Source organism: Gavialis gangeticus, unplaced genomic scaffold, assembly GCF_001723915.1.
Source record: "Gavialis gangeticus isolate Ggan-Ray unplaced genomic scaffold, GavGan_comp1, whole genome shotgun sequence".
NCBI lineage: Eukaryota > Metazoa > Chordata > Crocodylia > Gavialidae > Gavialis > Gavialis gangeticus.
The window spans coordinates 31,551,216-31,571,842 of NW_017729001.1; the positions used below are offsets into that span (position 1 = coordinate 31,551,216).

The window sequence follows — 20,627 nt, forward strand, 5'->3', positions numbered from 1 at the left end:
TTTTTTTTTTTTTTTTTTTTGCTGTCCTGAATCAGACCCTCACTGCTAAAAACTAATGGATAGTCATTTCACTGTGCGGACATTTTTGGCCCATGCTAAGAGTGGAATTAAGCTAGTGTAGACTAAAAAAGCTGACAGATGTGTATATATACCCCTGTATAACTTACTCTGATGTGTATGCCAGTGTAAATTATATTGGGATCAGAAATAGACAGATGTATAGCTATCCCAAGGTAGCTTATGTGTTTGGCTATTCTATTATCTTTCTGCTAAATGACAGCTGAACCATTGATTAGTAGACTTTTTTTTTTAGCAATAGTTAGTACAGCATAGATAAAGTTATTCTAGGTGGGGTTTCTGTGCATCAGCTATATTAGTAGTGGTGTTGGCATTACTATTATTAATATGCCAATGTAATCTCAATTACACAATGTAAATCCTCAGTCTTTGACTCCCCTCTGATTTGTCTGCACTGCCTCTACACTGAGCCCAGGGCTTTGTCAAGAAGCATATTCTGCCTGCTCAGTGAACAACACCAATGCCCCAAAGTTAGCCATGTGAGAGCATCTTTGAGGGTGCACCCCAGCGCTGTGTGCTCTCAGGTATGCTTTGTGGTGTGCACTTAAAGCCACTCTAAACTATGTGACCTGATCCCAGGGTTTGGAACATATCTGAGCAGGACATGTTCCTCACCTTAGAGGTGGTTCTGCACTTGATGTGGTCAGTGTCCCCATGGGAATTAATGCAGAGTACTTGTACACTCTGCAGAATGAGCTAGGAGTGAATTCAGTCCTTTTGCTGTGCAGATTAGCCATGGTGGAGAACAAGAAGCTGTTTGGCAAAAGTGCAATCAAGGAAAAGCTGCCAGTGTTTGGTAAAACCCTTAATTGTGCTTTAACAACCTATTTATAGCTTATAATCTTGCCCTAATTCTAAGAATTGCAATCATGCTAAATACAAATGGCAAAATTGCCAGGTTTCCAGCCAGTCTTTCCTTTCCTCATTGAAGGTTCAGCATCTCCAGCCTGTTTTCCCACAGTAGAGTGCTTAATGATTCCTATTAGTAGTGCTGGGCAGCAACAGAAGCAGTCTCCTAATACCAGTGATCCACCTGGGGATTACACGTTCTGGTGCTTATGTGACTTTTTGAATGCCCTTCATAAGCTTTGGAATCCAAATCTTTTCTATCAAGTATAATAATAATTTTTAAGATAGTTGTGGTCACTTGAGAGTAGAACTTTTTAAAAGCTTTAAAATTCTACCTGCTTAGTTTTGGTCTTTAGTTGGTAGGCTGCAGTAGAACATGGCCCCTTTCATTAACCCCTTTGGTGGACATGTGCCAAAGGAGAATGGCACAGATTTGGAAAGACTGCTCAGCTGCTGCACGTGAGCCCTGAACTGTGTTTATGGGTAGGCCTCCAAAATTGAGCATTCACCTCTTTTACAGGATGTTTTACAAAAATGTAAGGAACTAAGCTGAGTATTTAAAATAAAACCAAAATGATAGGTGAAGGGTAAATCTCACTAAATTTATAGTCATTTTACCATAGGTTAGATTTGGGGTTTGGTCAGTCATTTGTTTAAACAAATAACTTGAGCAATAAACTCTTAGAGCAGGAAGTTTAGATTTACTTTACCGTAACTTTTGTGTTTAGAATGGATATTGTACCTTATTCTCTGTAATACTTTAAATTTCTATTTGCTAAGATGGGGAAGGAGAGCATCCAGAGTGGGCAGGGTTGCTTCTGGAATGGAGAGCCTCTCAGAATAAACTATGACCGTTCTTTACAGAAAATGTCATGGGTATTTACTCTTTTGTCCGCACGGACACCATGAATGTGGTGAATCTGTGGCTTGACACTCTGGGGTACTACTGACAAAGTATTATTACATGCATTGAGTAAACCATGGTCCACTTCAAAACTTACTCATGTGTAAAAAGAAAATAGGAACCTTTTTGTCTCCTACCTTTAAAAAAACAAAGCAAAACAATGTATGGGTGGAAGAGGACTTAGGCAGTTCTCCATAAAGAATATCTGCTTGCTAGTCAGAGCTATTTATACACTCGCTGTGTGGACTTGGTGTTTATAAAACTCTTCACCTGAGGAGCTTATGTTCTAACTAGATTGGCAGCAAAGAACCTTTATCTTCACATGAGATTTAGGTGGGATGGTAGTGTTTTGAAGACCAGGGTTAATGTGTTTGCACTTCATGGAGGGGGGAGAGGTGCATTTTTGAAAGAGGGATTTGACAGGTGGGAGTAACTGCTTTGCACATTAGAATAGGGAGAGGTGTCTGAGTATGAAGCCAGTGTGAACAAAAGGTGCAAAGGAGATTTGAAAGGAAGTGAGTGATGTTTAGTTTTACTGGTGGACTGAAGCTGAGATTTGTTTACTTTGCAATAGCAAAAGAGACCCACCATTCCCCCCTCCTTTTCCCACCCTGCTCCCCATCCCCCCCACCTATCACTTTAGATCTTCTTGTAAAGCTTATCCTGCCTTTTCTCCCTAAGAATGCCAGCCCATTCCTTGCCCACCTATTAATCCATTTCTTTCTTAAGAATATTTGTGAGTTCTGTGCTGCCTATGCGCAGGCAGGAGATTTCTTATCAGATTCTGTATAAACACTACCTTACCTAGCCCTTCTCCAGATATTTCCTTTTGATGCCTTCTGTGCCATTGTCCCTGCTGAATGCCACAGTCTGATAATGATTACTCCAATGCTTAGCAGAGTGCTGTTTATTATGCAAAACATGCCCATTGCTTCATCCTCCTTGCTCCTTCATTTGCCTTTCATACTCCTGTTGCCTCACCCTACTTCTTGATTAAATTGGCCAGGCCATGTCTATTTGCACAATGCCCAGCATTATGGGGTCCTATTCCTTGATGGGAACACTAGACTAGCTGTAATGCAAATAAGCTACAGACATTAAGTAGTCAGGGTTTACCTCCCCATTGCTGTTTTTCAGCCCTTTGAGTTTTGGAGAAATGAACCTCACAGCTTGCATTTTGAGTGTGGGGATGTGCACATCTTCAAAACAAAACGGTGTAAAATGGAGAGCCTAAAACTAACTTCCTGGGTGAGTTTGGTGTGCTCTCGTGTAGATGTTACCCCAAACAAGCCTTCTAAGTTAAATCTCCAGACTTGATTTCTTGAGGACAAAAATCAGCAAACCCAACTGAAGACTGCAGCTGTGTCCATTTTTTAAAGCAATTTTTCTTCCTAGTCAGTCTGTTCCAGACTGGCCTCTTGTTGCCTGAATACTGGAGATCAGTCTTCAGAATTATCCATCAGAGCTGGTTTCTAGGAAGGACCAGCCCATCACCTGCTATAATTTATCTGAATATTCAGTCTCTATTGGGCAATATAAATGTAGCCAGACCACTCCAGAGTATTGCTCTCGTCCACATTGACAGCTTTTCTGCACTGTTTCTTACACAGTATAACACTGCAGGTGTCACAGTTTGTTCTTTTGTCACCTCACTACAGGATGGTGATTTCTCCTCCAGGGGATGGCATAAACTCTTAGCCTGTGGGATGCATGTGGTATTCTATAGTTTGATGCTAAGACAAATACTTAAAACTGCAATACAGGCTGCATTCTTCTCTGTTGCTGCCAGTCGGGCCACCAGCTGTTGAAAATCTGTGTAAATGTGCTAATAATAGCAATGACCTAGTGAAGATGATTGTTATGTCCTATTCCAATTCTCAGAGGAGAACCCAATTCAAACTGCAGCACAAAAATGGTAAGCTTTCAAATATACAGAACTATAATCCCCTGGAGCTGTCTAGTTCCTTTTCAGACAGTTGCTCATTTGGGAGTCCTGATTAGGTACTTTATAAGGAAATCCAGTTCTCTGAGGCAAATTCAAAATGGAGAGAGGTTTTTATGCTTCGTCCTTGTTTTGGTGGTTTTATTATTATTATTTTTTATTATTATTTTTGTATGCATGTATGCGTGTCACTTTTCAAGCTGAACTTCATAATGCTATACGTTGCTATATGCACACAGTCTCAAATAATTCTGCTGGGAAATAAGTCTCTTTACAAAGCAAATACAGAAAGAGGCGGTTAGCTATGTTAGGCTGAAGAGAGGCCAGGTGTCTTATAAGGTCTGTAAGACTAACTCTATAAGGTACCACCCTGCTTGCCTTCGGTAAAGCAAACATAGGTAGTGTTGTTCAACAAGTTTCCAATATGCATTGGTCCGTGATGATAATTTTAGACCCAAAGACAAAGCCCTAAAGGATTCTCTTACTTCAGATTCTGTTAAGTGATGATAGATGCAAGGTAAGTGTTAGGGACATTAGTTTGGTTTTAGTGCTTGTGGGAAGAGAAGACATGCAACTGTAACAACCAAATTGTATTGTGAGGCCATCACTCAGCACTGTTGATGTTGCAAAATCATCTGGGAAGACCCCATGGCGAGGTGATTGTTGAACCAGTGTCACACCTGAGTGAACAAGGCATGTAAGAGGCAGAGCTCTTTGCTAAAATGCAGACTTTATTTTTCAGTGGGAAGAAAACATCTTGTCCCTAAAGGTCTTGCATATAAAAACTTTGATGAATATTGAGGCAGGCAGACAGTGCTCCAGGGCATGTGGTATCTCAGCTAAATGGTATTCTCATGCATAGTGAAGGCTGTAAGGCTGTAGGAAAATCTCCAGGATGTATTTGCTTTCACCAGTCAACAGTTTTTCCATCTTTTAGTTGAGGCAGGTGCACTTCAGATCACTAATGCTAGAAGCAACCACTACAACTAGAAAATAGTTTCTTATTATTTTTTCTCCCTTTTTTAGTACTAAATATCTAGAATAACTAAGAAATCAAACATGTGGTTCCTTAGGACTTGCCTGCACTGGGACTGCAAGGACCACTAAAGTGAATCAGCTAAGGGGTGAAGTCAATGCACATAGATTAAAGCCTGTTCTATCCCTGAGTGGATGCTTCCTTTCAGAGTAAATTGGCTTTAGATCATTGTAATTTACTCCTCAGAAGAGGGAGGATTCAGTTACAGCAGTAGATAAGATCACTGATGTATTTGAAATACCTTCTCGTTCCTGATAAACCAGGATTGAAGGGAGCCAGACCCAGTGAGACTGTCTAGCTACCTGGTTGATTTAAAGTGTATTCGTGATTAATCTTTTAAATGTTTTCTAGCAAAAAGATATGTTGCAGCTTATTGGTATGTGGAAATGTGTTAAAGGCGCCACTTTATTTTCCCACTCTTAAATGCTGGTGACTTGTTTAGATCTTTGCATTCTTTCTTCTGATGTCTGACTTCTTAATAAAAACAATAGTTAAACTGAAGGGAATTGTAGTAAGGCACCGAGGTAATTCAGATAGAATGGAAATTATGACCATGACAGTACTCGGTATGTAAAGTATGTTCCAAAATCTGGTTGTCATTCAGCAGGCTTTTTTTCATTGGAGGGAGAGTTAACTCTAGGCAGCCTGAAATCTTATGCTTTTGGATTATTGCAAGATACCAAAGATTGGTTGATGGCATTCTTTTCTCTTTCCCTGGGCTGTTGCACAATAATTGGATTACTGATACTGTCCTGATTTTTGAGACTAGCACGTTGTTAAACCTACTGAAAATCAGAGTTTGTTACTAAAAGTACTTTTTATTGGATGTATGGGGGATGGTTTGTAAGGTGTCACACTGCCATGCCTTCTGCCTAACTTCAGACTAAGGCAGCTAACTACCTCTTTACTGTTACTGTAAAATGTGGTAACTTCATATGAGGGGGAAGGAGCATCTACTAACAACTCATTTAGAAAGGAGTGAGCTTTTTGTAGGCCACCACCTACTTTGTCTAATTCATAGCATCTGACAAAGTTGGTTGTACCTTATGAAAACTCCTGCTTCTGTGAATGTGTTAGTACATTGCCACGCTGCCCTGCCATCTGCAGTACCAGCATTAGCGAGGAAATAATTTTGGACATTCCTCACACGAGGAGGGCCACTCGTATGATCAAGGGACAGCAGGGTAGGTCCTATGAGGAAAGGTTGCGGGACCTGAACCTGTTCAGCCTTCAGAAGAGAAGGCTGAGGGGGGATCTTGTGGCCTGTTATAAACTGGTTAGGGGGGATCAGCAGGCGCTGGGGGAGTCCCTGTTCCCCCGAGCACCGCAAGGAGTGACCAGGAACAATGGTCACAAGCTGGCGGAGGGAAGGTTTAAGTTGGACATCAGGAGGCACTACTTCACGGTCAGGGCGGCTAGAATCTGGAACCAGCTTCCAAGTGAGGTGGTGCAGGCTCCCACCCTGGGGGTTTTTAAGAGGAGGTTGGATGACCACCTTACTGGGGTCATTTGACCCCAGTGCTCTTCCTGCCAGGGCAGGGGGTCGGGCTAGATGATCTGCTCAGGTCCCTTCCGACCCTAGAAACTATGAAACTTAAGAGCACTCCATATTCCACAGGGTTGAAACAAAAAAGGCTTCATCTTAGACATTCTCAAACCTGGGTGGGCCGAATACTGTATTAAAAACTTGTCGAGCTAAAGGATTCCAACCTTGAAAGATTCAAGATCTTGCATTTATTTAACTACTAGTGACAGCTTTGTTGTGGCCTGCCAAATCTGATGTGGCTGCAGATGATTTGTAAATCTGCAACTTGAACCAGTCTCCATATGTTTGCAATATAGATTTGCAAGTATATGCTGATGTGGCTCTTGGTGAATTCTTCTCACTTTTATCAGATTTGCTACTCCTTGTAAGTTATTAGCAACAGTCATTTCCTTGTCAGTCTCTGTCCACTACATAAGGGACTTGCTTACTTGTCATTTGCCTCCTGAAATCATTCTTTCCAAGTGAGTGTGCCAAAAATCTAGTTAATACACAGTGAAAGATTTTTGCCTGTAAAAAATTTAAAAATCCTTTTTAAAGCATGCATACAAAAAGGGAACATGCCTCTTGGCAAGCAGGGCCGTTTGATCAACATGACAGCCTAGAGATGAACTTTCTATGTTGGTGTTATGACGGCTGCATGCAGCTCTAAAGGCAAAGGTCTGAAATTTTGTTCTGCTAAGAAAAAAGAAAAAAATTGCCAGGATTTAGTTCTTTGAAAAAGCAAGGCAAATTCAGAGGCATAATTTAGCAGTGGAGCAACACAAAGCCAGGCAGAGGGAGGGCTGAGAGCAGGAAGGGAACTCCATGAGCTGCATTTGTGGCCCTGCCATGGTTTTCCCCCCTGCTTCTGTCTTTTTTAATGTCCTTGCAGAAGTGCTGAGAAGCTTAACTATTGACTCAGGCTCTTGCATCAGGAGTTGTATTCAGTGTACTTTTGGTGACGCTTATGTTAACTTGAGGACAATGTGCAGTTTTATATTTCTGTTTGTGTGATTAGATGTAGCATCAAGTGGTCAAAGTAGTTGCCACACCCCTCATATTTACTAGATACTAGTACGTAGGAATACTGCAGTTAACCAGTTGTCTGATACTAGACTCAAGAATATTTAATAAAACCTTAATTGTGCCTATCACGAGATCCTGGTGATTCTTTTTGTAAAACAGCTTTTTCACTTTACTGTTGCTTTCTACTTAGATAAGCAAATAAGATACATACTATGCCCTTTTCAGTATCACTGCAAAAAGGTATGAATGATGTCAAACTGAGTCATCTATTTGAATGATTCACGGCTGTTAAATTTTAATGTATGTGTGAGGTGGCAAGCTTAATGACAGTTGGGCCATATAAGTAAGTAAATTCTCATACCCAGTCATAAGTGTTTTGTTTTTATAGCTTCTGGATGTGTCTTGTTGGGGTTTGTGGATTTTCCCCCAACCTCCCCCAAAAGGGGAAAGATGTCCCAGGAACACAAGGTCAGAATTTACAATGCAGGAACACTACATGCTGTTCTGCTGCCTGTCTTCTGAAAACAGTGTTGAAAAATTGAACAGGATTCAGCTAGAGAAGGCCTCTTGTGTTGAGACACCTGAAGAGCTCAATCTGTTTATTTTGTCCAAACAAATACTGGGGGGTGAACTTCATTACAATGTGCAGGTGCCTGTCTTGGAAGGAAATACTGATCACTGAAGGGCTCGCCTATCTACTGAAGAAAGGTGTAACAAGACCTAGCTTTGTTTTGTTTGCTTGTTTTGTGGTGGTGTTTTTTAAACAGAGAAGGTGATATAACCACTGGAACATGCCACCCAGGAAAGTGGTGGGTCTCTTTCTTCTGATGTCAAAACAAGATTTGTTGTCTTTTTAATTGGACAGTTACTGAGCGTAGTACAGGGATAGCAGCAAAATTGAATGGTCTGTGATAAAGCTAAGGGTTAGATTGGTTGGTTTAATGGTTTCTTCAGGTCTTAAAATTAAATATTTGGAAGTAAGACGCCTATCTAAACTGGGAACACCTTGCCTAAATGCTGACAAACGTATGAGGGAAGATTATGACCACTAGTACATTGTCCTTTTCAAAGTCACTTGTCTTTACTAGTATCTCAATAGCTGTCTTGTTTCTGAAATTCACCTGTTTGCTTTCAAACCTTTGATCTCTGGATTACAGACTTTACAGTGGAATTGCTAGAATCGCTTATTGGAATGTGGTCATCTTAATGGATTTACTTGCCAGCAACTTTTTATTGTAACAGAGTGCTGTGGGCAATGCACTCTTAGTTGCAGAGCAGACTGACGCTACTGGTGAAGGGGAATTTCAGGAGCATCCCTGCACAGAGCTGTAACTGCTTATCCTTTTCCTCTGCTGCTTTTTCATCCCTCTCCTCATCCTTTCATTTCCTTCTTGTCTCCTTAGACTGAAAGTTCTTCAAGACAACTACTGTGTCCACTTCTATACAGTATCTAGTGTCCTAGAGCCCTTGGATAAGCTTGTATTTTTAAACTGTTTGTCAGCCCATAGGATCTTTTAGTTTTTTTCATTTGGTTCCTTTGAAAGGCCTGGCTGGCAGCTTAGACCCAGTGTAAGTTTAAGTGAGAGATTTTCCCCCCACCTTTTTCAGGTTCTTTAACTAGTCCATTGTCCTGCCTTGTATTTCTCATCACTGCCAGGCTCTTTGAGGGACAAGAAAGGAAGATTGCCTGCTGGAGCAAAGGTGATTCTGGCACCTTCACGGTACCTTTTTTCTGATTCTTCCCTTGCTTGAGGAATGGGTGAGGAAAACCTAACAGGCTTGCATCAGGAAACAGTCTAAACTGTTTTGAATTTGGGAAGATAGAGAGTTCCCCAGAGCTTTAGAGAATGGGATACTCTGAGAGCTCCAGCAGCAGGTAAATAACTTCCCTTTTAATGTCTCACTATTGATTAATCCATATCTTACCCCATGGGAATGAGAGAGTCTAAAAGGAGGCAGTTCTAGCCATCTGCAAATGAGTGAGGGTTTTCTTTTTTTCCATTATTTAAAAAATCTGTAGGGTTTTGTTGCTTCCTATTCCTGTTTCTGTTTAGAAACAGAATTGTGAAGATGTTCATATGTCTGGTTTGGCTTGCCTGTGCCAACCTGTTTGCAGGAAATTTTTAGAGTAAAGGGTTGATTTGCCTTTGGTTTATTCTTTAATCCCACATTGTGGTAAACTTGGTAGTTGTAGAATATGTGACAAATTACGTTTAATCACTTCATTTTCCCACATGTTCAACAAAACCCCAGTCTAAACTTTTACATCCCACAAAGGCCAGCTGTCTAGACTTGCCATATTAATGTACTGTATTATTATTTTATATAATCCATTCTGAGTGTGTAGAGTACAACACACAGCTAAAAAACATTTGGCAAGTCTCATCTTCAGTGCTCAATTATTTAGGGACCTGGCTCTGTGAAGGAAGGTTGTGAAGTGGCTGTCTTCATGATATGGTAATGATGCCCTGTTTTTCCTGGAAGCCTTAAAGCTGTTGTACAAGGCTTTAACTCATTTGTGCCCGATTAGAAATAAGCAGGCAACCAAATGCAGCAAATATGCATATTGCACACCTTTCTGTGGAGTTCTCCAGTCATTCCTTTTCCCTATTTTAGTTGCTTTTGTAAATGCTGTTCCCTGTTCTCCCCAATGAGGAGTATTTTAATAACAGGATCGCTTGCTCGCTCTTTAGTCGTATGATGGTACGGTCTAGTCTAACCCTTCAGAAGTTACTTCACTTAAGGGTGGGATTTTTCTGAAAAATGTGTTTATACTGATAAAAGCCCTGGCCTGGGTGCAGTTATACCAACACAAGGTGACTCATGCTGTTGAGTTTCTTTTCCTTTTTATATTTTAACCATTTTTACCTCAGCCCCACTGCATTTGCAGTAGGAATACTCTGTTAAGTATATGGGTGTAGTATAGTTGAAGCAGTAAGTCCTATGTGAAGAATGCCAGGGTTTCCCGGATTCCACAGGAGCAAATTAGACTGTCTCACCAAGTCAGCTTTAGTAAGAATTAAATCCTAATAGGTTATTTGTTAAATGTTTTACAAGCAACAGGAAATTACAAATAGTTCTGAAGTTGGTATGTAGAAAATAATTTTCAAAATAATATTAAGCAAGACAGGCCCTTTGCATATTATTTTCTACATATAGACTTTAAAACCATTTGTAATCTCCTGTTGCTTGCAAAATTATTTAACAAATAACCTATTAGAACCTATTTTTGAGGCAGATTTTCTATGAAATACAATAGATCTTCAGTGCAACTGGATTTACAGTGGAGACTGAAAGCTAGTATTTCTGTAAAATAAATGACTGGAAAGTTTCAGGCAGAATAGGGGGCACCTTGGGTCCTGCTGTCCTGTCCCATTCCCCCTAACTCCTGTCCCTGTATTTAGATTTCCCTTTGAGAATAGTTTATCCTTGTGTTACTGTTTCTACTGGAGAAAAAGTAGAATGATTCTGAGGGAGTAGAAATGCAAATGAGGGCTTCAGAGTCAATACTGAATGTGAAGTGTGGTTATTAGACAGTAGTGTAAGAGCGCTTGCAGAGCCCATCTGACCAAACAGTTTAGTCTTGTTTTCTTAATACAGCACTTTTAACAATGAGACAACTTCTTGCTGTTCTGAATCAAGAACACTAAATACCAAAGATTTCCTAGTGCTGTATGCACCTGTGTTTTGATAGCTGTAACTTTCAAGTGTTTTTCATCCACAGGGTAAAAATGACTTGCTATACCAGCAGGTAAACAGATGAAAGGCCATCTTTAACAATATTCAGAAGCTGGGGAAACACCCATCTGCCTCCTTTGCAATTCATCAAAGGACCTATGGGGTGGTTTGAAACATTTGATTGTAAACTTTTTAACAAAGGTTTGTCTGCACAGGGAAGTTCCTGTATGGTAGACCTGGGGGTGAGTTTATAGGGCAGTAGCTGGGTGGTGGTGATGTTCTATGTAGTAAAAGTGGATGCTGACAGTGACTGCATGTGCAAGGTAGCTCACTCCATTTGCAAGGATGCTGTCCACAAAGGGAATTAGCAAGTAGTCTGTTCTGGGTAAATTCATACCATATCTTACTGCACAGGAATTTGTTGTATAGACAGACCTCCAGGGTTCTTCCAGCTGTTTGCACCTGTTGATCCTCTCCAGATAAGCTACTCCAAGTTTCCCAGCAAACACCAGGAGATCTGAATACCAGCGTAAAGAGTTGTGCTTTAAAGCATGATTAGGTTTTCCACACGATAAAGGAAGAAAATGGCCCACAGGCTTTTTTTTTTTTTTTTGTCTTGGGAAATCACTTTTAAGCTTTCTGTCAAGGTTACAAGGTGCATTCTTCATTTCAGTGTGTACTGGGAGTTGTAGGTGTAAATAATACCCCCAAAATGTCCATGGTGTATGTGCAGGTAACCACTTGAAAAAGGAGTTCCCATTAACATCTGGTGCTTTTGAAATTTTCATGGCAGGCACTGTAGGCTTCCACCTCCCTGTTTCTCCCTCCCCAACCCTTTCACAATTAGACCATGACACAGTCTTTCTGACCTGCAGAGCTGCGGCTGCAGTTCCAGGTCTGGGCCTCTCCTAGCCACAGACTGTTTCCTGTCAAACTTATTTAACATTATTTTTCCCCTCCTTTCCCTCTTAGTTTGGATAATCTTGTCTTGCACAGGTGCTTTGTTGGTGAGTGGAGCACAATCCCAGGGTCTACAAAGGCTTCCTCACAATGTTTCCAATAGAAAATTGATGGTATCATTCAAGAGTGTACACTGAAGGAAAAGCCAAGCAATTGCTTTTGCCCCTACACAATTCAAATAGATTCTTCTTATCTATAAATCTGCAAAACCTTACAATTTCAATATTTTGTTAATGTATGAATAGTTTTGCTACGTAGTTCATCTGAATTAGCCTGCTGAGGAAAATGAGCAGCTTTGTTTTTCTCCTTTAATTTCCCTTGGCCTTTCCCCAGGAGCTCAGTACATGAAATAATTTTGGAGAGGTGCTTAATTAGGTGTTTTAAATAAGTGCCTGTGGAAAAACGGATACAGTTTGGTTCTAATGCATTCAATTCATATAGTCTGCAGCAGGTCTTAGTAAATGTATTTTTAGTCGTGCAGTCAGGGTTGTGTTTTTATCAATTCATGTGACAGACTCGTAGATCATCAAAGCTTGTGCTGAATACTGAAATGTCTTTTGTAGGAACCAAACTGCCTCCAAGGCATTTTTCCTTCTGTACACAAACTTGTAATGAAGAAATATTCAACATATTAAAATAAAGGCTGTGCTTAAGGCTGGATTACGCATCTATAAATAAGAGCAGCCTGGATTAAGTATTGTATTCCTAACTCATGTGATCATAAAAACTTGATAATGCTGAACATTTTTACATCTGGTTTGGTGCTTCATTTGCTAACCCAATAAAAATAATTGCATCTCTTTTCTCACTTTAGGTTGGTGGAACAAAAGCTGGAGTAGTACGTTTTCTAGGAGAAACTGACTTTGCTAAGGGAGAGTGGTGCGGCGTAGAATTAGATGAACCTTTGGGAAAGAATGATGGAGCGGTGGCTGGAACAAGGTTAGTTCATATACCAGTGTCAAACCAGATTTCTTGGGCATCTAATCTTGATTTTTACTGATTTTGAAACATACATAAAACCAAGTACCTGATCTGAGTAGGGACCTTTGACAATCTTATTGGACATATATCTGCATATTGAGGCAGCTAAATCTCTTTGAAAGTATGGGCCCCTGCCCTTCAAGTTCTTAGAATTAATAGATCGCATCCTTTTTCACCTGGATGAGATCTTTCCTCATAGATTGGCACAGCAAAGCAAGCTTTCCAGCTTTTTCAATCACCTAATTGGTTTCTCAACCTTGTATAACTTGTCCTAATAAAGAAAATACTCTGTTTGCACCTTCTAGCTAAAATGAAGCAAAAGCTTTTCTGTGCAACTGAAAGTACTTACTACCATTCGCTTCAGAGTTATCAATACCTTCACTCGTTACAGTGGTGTATGTGACACTAATATGTATAAAGCCTGACTGCACCTCACAGGTTAGGTGTTTCTCCCTGAATTCTCCATTTCAATGGATCTCAACCTTTTTAAATTCAAGGCACCCCTCAGGAAAAGCCAGTTATTAGCTTTCACTCATTTTTAACTACAGAAAAATAACAGAGCAATTCTGTTGCAATGAATCCAGTAAGATCACAACAGGGCTGAATTTGTTTGACAAGAATAGAATCCTATCTGGAACTTTTGGGTTTATCTTGTCAATTGTGTAGGTGTTTGCATACCTAATAGCTAATACTATGCAACACCCTGGATGAGAATCACTGCTCTATTTATTTAAAGGAAAGAAAAGAAAGGACCTCTTAACTCATCAACATTTTGAAGAATGTTCATTAATTCAGCATATATATTATGCAGCATATTTAAATGATTAGTAGGTTATAGTAAGGTTGTGCTCTAAAACAGGCTGTCATACATTTATATTTAAAAAGATTTATTTGGGTTTTTTTAAATGTACTTTTAAAAAAGTTCTGAATTTTGAACTTAAAATCAGAATTTTATCCAAGTGTTATCTGCCCTCATCTGCTTGGAGAAATGCACATGCACTCTTTAAAATGTGGATGGGATTTCATGAGACAAATGAGCATTTCTCTAGCCCAATGGTTTTTTTCCTATATAAATTTCTGAAGTCTGTCATAAGTGGTGATAAAGCCTCTCTCTCAAAAAAGAAAAGTTGAAAAAATCTTATTGTAAAAAGTGCTGGGCAGTCTAAATACAGACTGGACTGCGACCAATCTATGCCTTGTCTCTTTAGGCTGTTGACCTGGGTTTCTTTAATAGGTGCTTTACTCTACATGAGAAAGTAGTTGTCTGCAGTCTTACTAATGCTCTCCTCTGGTTGTTTTTTTTCTAAAGGTATTTTCAGTGTCAGCCAAAATATGGTTTGTTTGCCCCAGTCCACAAAGTTACCAAGATTGGGTTTCCATCAACCACACCAGCAAAAGCCAAGACAACTGTGAGGAAAGTGGTTGCAACGCCATCGACTCTGAAACGTAGTCCAAGTGCATCTTCCCTTAGTTCTCTCAGTTCTGTGGCATCATCAGTAAGCAGCAAGCCAAGCCGTACAGGACTAGTAAGCTGTTTTTCTACTGCATGCTTTACAGTCCCCAGCAGAAATCCACATGGCATATGCTGGTGGCTTGCTTACAGAAATTAAACTGAGAATAGAACAGATCTTGAAGAGTACCGTATTTGTTTCATTGTGCTCTTTTCTCCCCCCCTCCCCTTTCTTCCACTTAAAGCATGCATGAAGGAAATCTTAGCTAGCCCTGAAGAACAGATAAATATTTGTGTGTTTTGTTGTATGCTTTACAGTTAACTCAGACTAACTGAAATTGTTGCAGTAGGAAAGTGGCTTATGTTACCAGCAAAATGAATTACATTGTCATGCTCTGCCTGGCACTGGCATTGTAGATGATCCATTTTTTTCTGAAGCTGTTTCTGTGTTGACACAAAGTTTGTTTGCAGACTTAGCACGTGTTAAAACTTCCAGAGATAATCTTGTTTCATTAAAAGCAATAGCAGGGGGTTGTCAGGTAAGCCAAAATGGAAAATGCTTCCTTCCCCAGCAAAGAGATGTTTGTATGTAATGAACAAAAGAAAAGATGCAGTGTGAGAATTTCATGTCTGCCTCTGGTGAACTAAGCCCCTTTCTTTTTCTTTTCAGTTGAATGTTAACCTTGTGAGCTGATAGAGTAGAAATTGTTTTATATAGATTTTAACATAACACTAATTCTGTCTAATGTACTTAAAGCTCTATTCATTTATTTATTTTGAGTTTTGTCTGTTAAAGAAACGTTCCAGCCTTGGGTCACATGTAGTAAAATGGAAACTTTAAAGCTGGATACCAGCCATCTTTTATAGGGCAAGGGAGTTGAGCAGAAATACTTCCCCAAATCCAACACTTGCTCAGAACAACAGGGTGAGTATGTTTAGGAGAGAGCTCATGGCACCTTTATTCAGGTGGAGCTGGATGACTCTCTTAAGTAATTTGAAAGTTGCTCTGTCAGCAGCATAGTGCCCCCAAGGTTGGTATTTTAATTTGTATTGCCTCAGAAGAAATGTTATGTTTGTATTTGCTGAAGTGCTTCCATCCAAGTACAAGCATGAACTTACTCTGCTTAGCTTCTTGTTGACATGGGAGTGGCTGCAGACTATAATAACTCTTTTGATTTTTCTCTCTAGTGCTTTCCTTCAGTGCTTTCAGATGTTTTGACCATAAATATATCATTCTTCCACAGTTAAATATTTTCGAAGTGCAGGCTGCAGCCCTCTTCCTTGCATGCTCTCCTCAGTAGGCATGAATGCTTTGGTTGTGTCCAAGTGGAGACTCCATTTTTCAAAATAACCTTTTGACATTTTGCTCGTGAGGAGTAAAATGCTGATTATTGGCAAAGTCCGGCATTTCCTTGCTTATACTCAAACATTAGTCACAGCAGGTTTCTGCTACTCTGATATTCCAGAAGCAGTGTTTTTGTGTAACTTTTCTCTCTGATCTGGAGTTTGACAGCTTTGTCCCCATTCTTTTTAAGGGATACTACTGTTTTCTCTTCTATGTACCATCAAGGTAGATGAGCCACTGATGTAACAAAACTGCCTTTTGCAATTCAAGACTATCTCCAAGATGGGGATGAGCTGTGATTTTTTTTTTTTTTTTTTTTTTTGTCTAGCACTGCAAACTTGAGATCATTCCTTAAATTCTGAGCTTTGAAAAGCTGTAGTCACTGAGAAGTAGCTGCTCATGACTCATGAGCTAAGGCTTGGTCCTGCTTTTGGGATTGTGGCACATTTCTTGGTAGCTGAGGAAATATGGTAGCTTGTCATCCGAACATCAACCTGAACCTGTCTTTTTTTATAAGAAGCTAATGCAATTCTTCCTGATGTTTCTCAAGTTACTTGATGTACATTGCTTGCTTTGTGTTCTGGAAGAGCTGGCTCTAAAAGAAGAGAATGGCATAAAGAAGCTTTTAGCTCAGAACATGGAAAGGGAAATATGATCAGATATTTTCTGGAGGAGGCAGCCTAAGTCTGCTCTGGTAGAATTTAAGGATAATCTACTGAGGAGTAGATGAAAGATGTCATATTTTAACACTTGACAAGAAACTCTCTGAACTACAGAAAGTTCAGGGCAGTTTTTACTTATGTCTGCAGGCTTACAGTCATACCTCCTGAACCCACAACTTGTTTGCTCACTTCAGTGCCAGTTCCTGTTGTATGTTTAGTTCTTCCATTTTTCCCTTTTTCATTTAAAAAGCCTTGATGATGTGGAGGATAAAGAGATGCTAACTTTGAGTATTTGTAATGACTAATTCCTCGGGTGAAGCAACATAACCAGGCCAAACCTTCGGTCTCACTTTAGAAGTTTTCACATTTTCCAGCTTGATTCTACTTTTCTCTCTACTTTTTAATTCAGATCCTTCAAAGTAGGTCTTTCTGAAAGCTATCTTCATCCTCAGGGCAATTTGTACTGAGGATTCTGCTTCAAAATGTTAAGTAGCATTACAAGGACCATAGAATTTGTCATTTTATTTGAAGTAAATTTGTGTTGGCCTTGGTGGAAGGCTCAGTTAAGTACACAGCAGAATTTGACCCTATATATTTACCCTTCTCTAAATAAAAACTGATAGTATGGGAGTGAGAGTTCATAGGAGTAGTGTTTCATACAGCATTTGGAAACTTAATGTTTCTAGATTCTGCAAGTGACCCAAGATGGATTGAGTGAATAGAGGAAAAATGTCTTTAACTTACTGTGAGGACATTTTTAACTCTAGCCAGTGCCCGTATGAAAAGATGTTTAGCAACCTAATAAGCTAGCCTTTGAGTGAGCCTCCAGTACTGATACAAGACTGAGGCCAGCCCTTTGTTTTCACTTGAGCCCTTCTCTCTCCCACACAGCACTTGCTGATTGCCACCTAACAGTCTTGCCACAGGGGTATGTTTGCTGTTAACTTCCAGAAAAGCTAATTGAAGTAGACTATTTTCCTTTTCTTTAATTGGCATATGACATATATTGGGGGTATCTGTTACTGGGTATGGATAACATTTGCTTAGGTAGCAAGTGCACCAAAATTCTTGTGCAGTCAAATGATGTTCCTGACTTTTTTCCACTTATATAACTGTGATTTTTTTTTTACTTAACTTTCTGAAGTTGACAGAAACATCTTCCCGATATGCAAGAAAAATTTCTGGCACCACAGCCTTGCAGGAGGCTCTGAAGGAGAAGCAGCAGCACATTGAACAGCTTCTGGCAGAGAGAGACCTGGAGAGAGCAGAAGTTGCTAAAGCAACTAGTCATGTTGGGGAAATAGAGCAGGAGCTAGCACTTGTTCGAGATGGACATGACCGGGTAAAGAATGATTCTGGTTTTGTTTGAAATTATGGTTTTGGGGCTCTGCCCACCTTTTTAGGGGTGGGGGTAAGGGGGTTATCCTTTGGGTGATCACTTACTGAATTATGTCTTTGTTGCTCCTCTTTCCTGATATGCTTCCATGGAAAATGGTTAACCATCCACTTTTCTTTTCCTGTGAACTGGGTGGCTTGCTTTTTCCTCTTAGATATATCCCTGCTTAAATTGCTTTAATGTATGATTTCACTTACTCACTGAATTCTGTGTCATTGCTACAAATATAGCATGTGGTGGAAGTGGAAGCGAAGATGGACCAGTTACGGGCTATGGTTGAAGCTGCTGATAGGGAGAAAGTGGAGCTTCTCAACCAACTTGAAGAAGAGAAAAGGTGAACCTGAAATGTTTTACTCAGTATTTCTCTGTAACAGTCAAGTCCTTGTGTTTTCAAATGTGGTGGCTTACAAATAACAGATTAACTCCATATTTAAACATTGTAGTTGTGACCTAGTGATCTAGGGAGTGCTTTTTGTAAAACCAGTGCTGTTCCTATAAAATGCTACTAAAAATATGCTCCCTGCCCCAGTAGGCAAGTATGTAGTTGGTATAAGAACTCCAACATAATTCATGCTGTTATGGAGTTGCTTAGATCAACAGATTGTGACTGGCAAACAGATTTTATGAGGTTTCAATGAGTTTAATGTTTGATGTTAATAGTCAGGTATGAAGAATATCAGATGACAGTCTGCATATGCTTCTGAAGTTTTTTGTTTGTTTGTTCATGTTTGGAGTTTTACACTCATTTATTGCTCACGTTTTCAAAGGGAGAGAGTTGGACTAGATTGCCTTGCTGAGACTTCTTTTTTTTTTTAATTTCTGTCTCTACTTATCCTCCACCTGAATTTCAAGCAGATCATTCCTTTATACTGCCTCTCTCTCGTTTTATAAAGGACTTTTATTCCTCCTAATAAAGTGTTTTTAGCTTATGCTCTGATTCCTGAAAGCGTAATTTCTCCTACGTCACAGGGCAGCTTTATATTTTTGTTTCTCAAGTCAGCCAAATCAGGAACTTATAAGTTAGTCTTCGTTTCCATCAGGTGCATGCTCATTTCCCCTTTCTGGGGGGAAAAAAATCATCAAATCCTTTTAAGCTTTATGTCTTTCCTAACTTCCATCCTGAACTGTTGGTGAAAAAGGAGTTGAGATTCCCGACTTCCATTTAGTTCCAACAGTGGTGAATCGGGTATGTTTTGGAGAGTGCTGGAAGGTGATTAATTTGCTGTCTTTGTGCATTCAGAATGCTCTTTAGAATCTCTTGAGAAGCAGGAGCCTATCTAGAAACAGCACGGGCAGGCTTCCAGCTTTGCACCCTCCAGTTACACCCATTTCTGTGAAACTGACTTTATGGAAAACTGTACAGGAAAATTGCTTTTCTTAAAAACTCAACATTCCTGGTGTATGGATCACAGAAGAAAGTCTCAGCTGACTCTCTGCAGCATTCACGGCCCCCTTAGCTCCGGTCTGTTTGGATTTTCACAATGTGTTGCTCCCTGTTCTCGATGAGTGTAATGTTGTTTGAATCCACCCCTAGAAATGAATATGTAGTAGACGCTCTCCGTCTCGCAGCTTGGTTGTGAATGCCAGGGCAGCAGGGACTACTTTAAGTCTGGTCCTCGTTGGCCTTGAGCTCACCTCCACCACGTTGCTAGGCAACGTAACAGGATCACTGTGTATGCCTGACACACATTAACTGAAGTGGCATTTTACCACTTGGGAAATACTACACCGCTGAAGCCATGAATATTTCTGCCTCTCCTTCCTAAACAGTCTACAGTTATTTTTTCTAGGAAAGTTCTCTGTTCTGTGTGAACGACCCATGCAGCAGCTTGAAATCCAGCAATGATAAATGCTTTGCTCAGAAAAAAATATAGAATTGTGCCATATACAGCTTTGTATAAACTTAAATACATATTGTACTTTTCCTTTCTTCCTTTTTCTCCAAAAAGTCCTTTAATTCCCATGAGCCCTGTTTAGACTAAGGAGATGTTAATGTGGTCTTCTCCAGTCAGTCAGCCAACCTCCAGTTACCAGCCGGTGTGTGCCATTCAAGGAGTAATAGGCACCTTTTTCTCTCTTCTGCACTCTTTTGTGGAGCTGGAAGGACTAGGGAGCTAGTCTAATATAGCTCAGAATCTGACTCCAGAACCCTCTAATTGAAATATGCCATCCCTAGACCATTCAAGTCACTTGGTAAAATATGAATAGGGAGAAGTGGGGTTCTTAAATTGTTGGCCAACACTTTCTAACTACATCTCTGAAAAATCTAATATAGACAAGGCCGGTTGTACTTGAGCAAGAGTTGGTTCCTTTCCTATTTGCCCCATGTGTCATCTTGAGCATCCAGCATATTCTGAAGATCACCCTGGTTTGCCTGCATTAGTTTTTTAGTGCCTGCTAGTTTACATGCTCTTAAATCTGGTTCCTTTCATCTTTTTAACATTTCCTATTTTCTTCCTCATTTCATGCATAAATTAGAGATTGTAATGGTATATTAGATAAAGTTGTGTGTCCAGGCGATAGTCTGAGAACCTTCAAAGGATTTAAGGAATGAATGAAATGGCGGCCAGTTACCTTGAAATATTTTCTATCTTCTACTTGTAGAACTGCCAGAAAGGTATTATTGTCATATTTTGGCTTTAATTTGCCGTTCAGAGTTCTCTATAGAGTTTGCCATGTTGTTTTTCATCTCTTCCACTTTTTCCTGCTACAGACTGAAGTAATCAAAAATTTTACTGTAGATTTTATTTCTTGGGAAAAGCAAGTGTGAAAATCAGTCTCTTTCAAAATTGTCA

The 20,627-nt window shown here is 39.9% G+C and overlaps 1 protein-coding gene across 14 annotated transcripts in view; it reads left to right on the forward strand.

Annotated features, from left to right (window-relative positions):
- Positions 1–20,627, forward strand: part of CLIP1 (CAP-Gly domain containing linker protein 1) — a 77,654-nt gene that overhangs the window by 1,988 nt on the left and 55,039 nt on the right. For all 14 annotated transcript variants that reach the window (XM_019507263.1, XM_019507264.1, XM_019507265.1 and 11 more), the window contains exons 3-6: positions 12,813–12,937; positions 14,289–14,505; positions 17,581–17,778; positions 18,063–18,166. In XM_019507263.1, the coding sequence (XP_019362808.1) occupies positions 12,813–12,937; positions 14,289–14,505; positions 17,581–17,778; positions 18,063–18,166 (644 nt within the window). The remainder of the gene's footprint in view (positions 1–12,812; positions 12,938–14,288; positions 14,506–17,580; positions 17,779–18,062; positions 18,167–20,627) is intronic.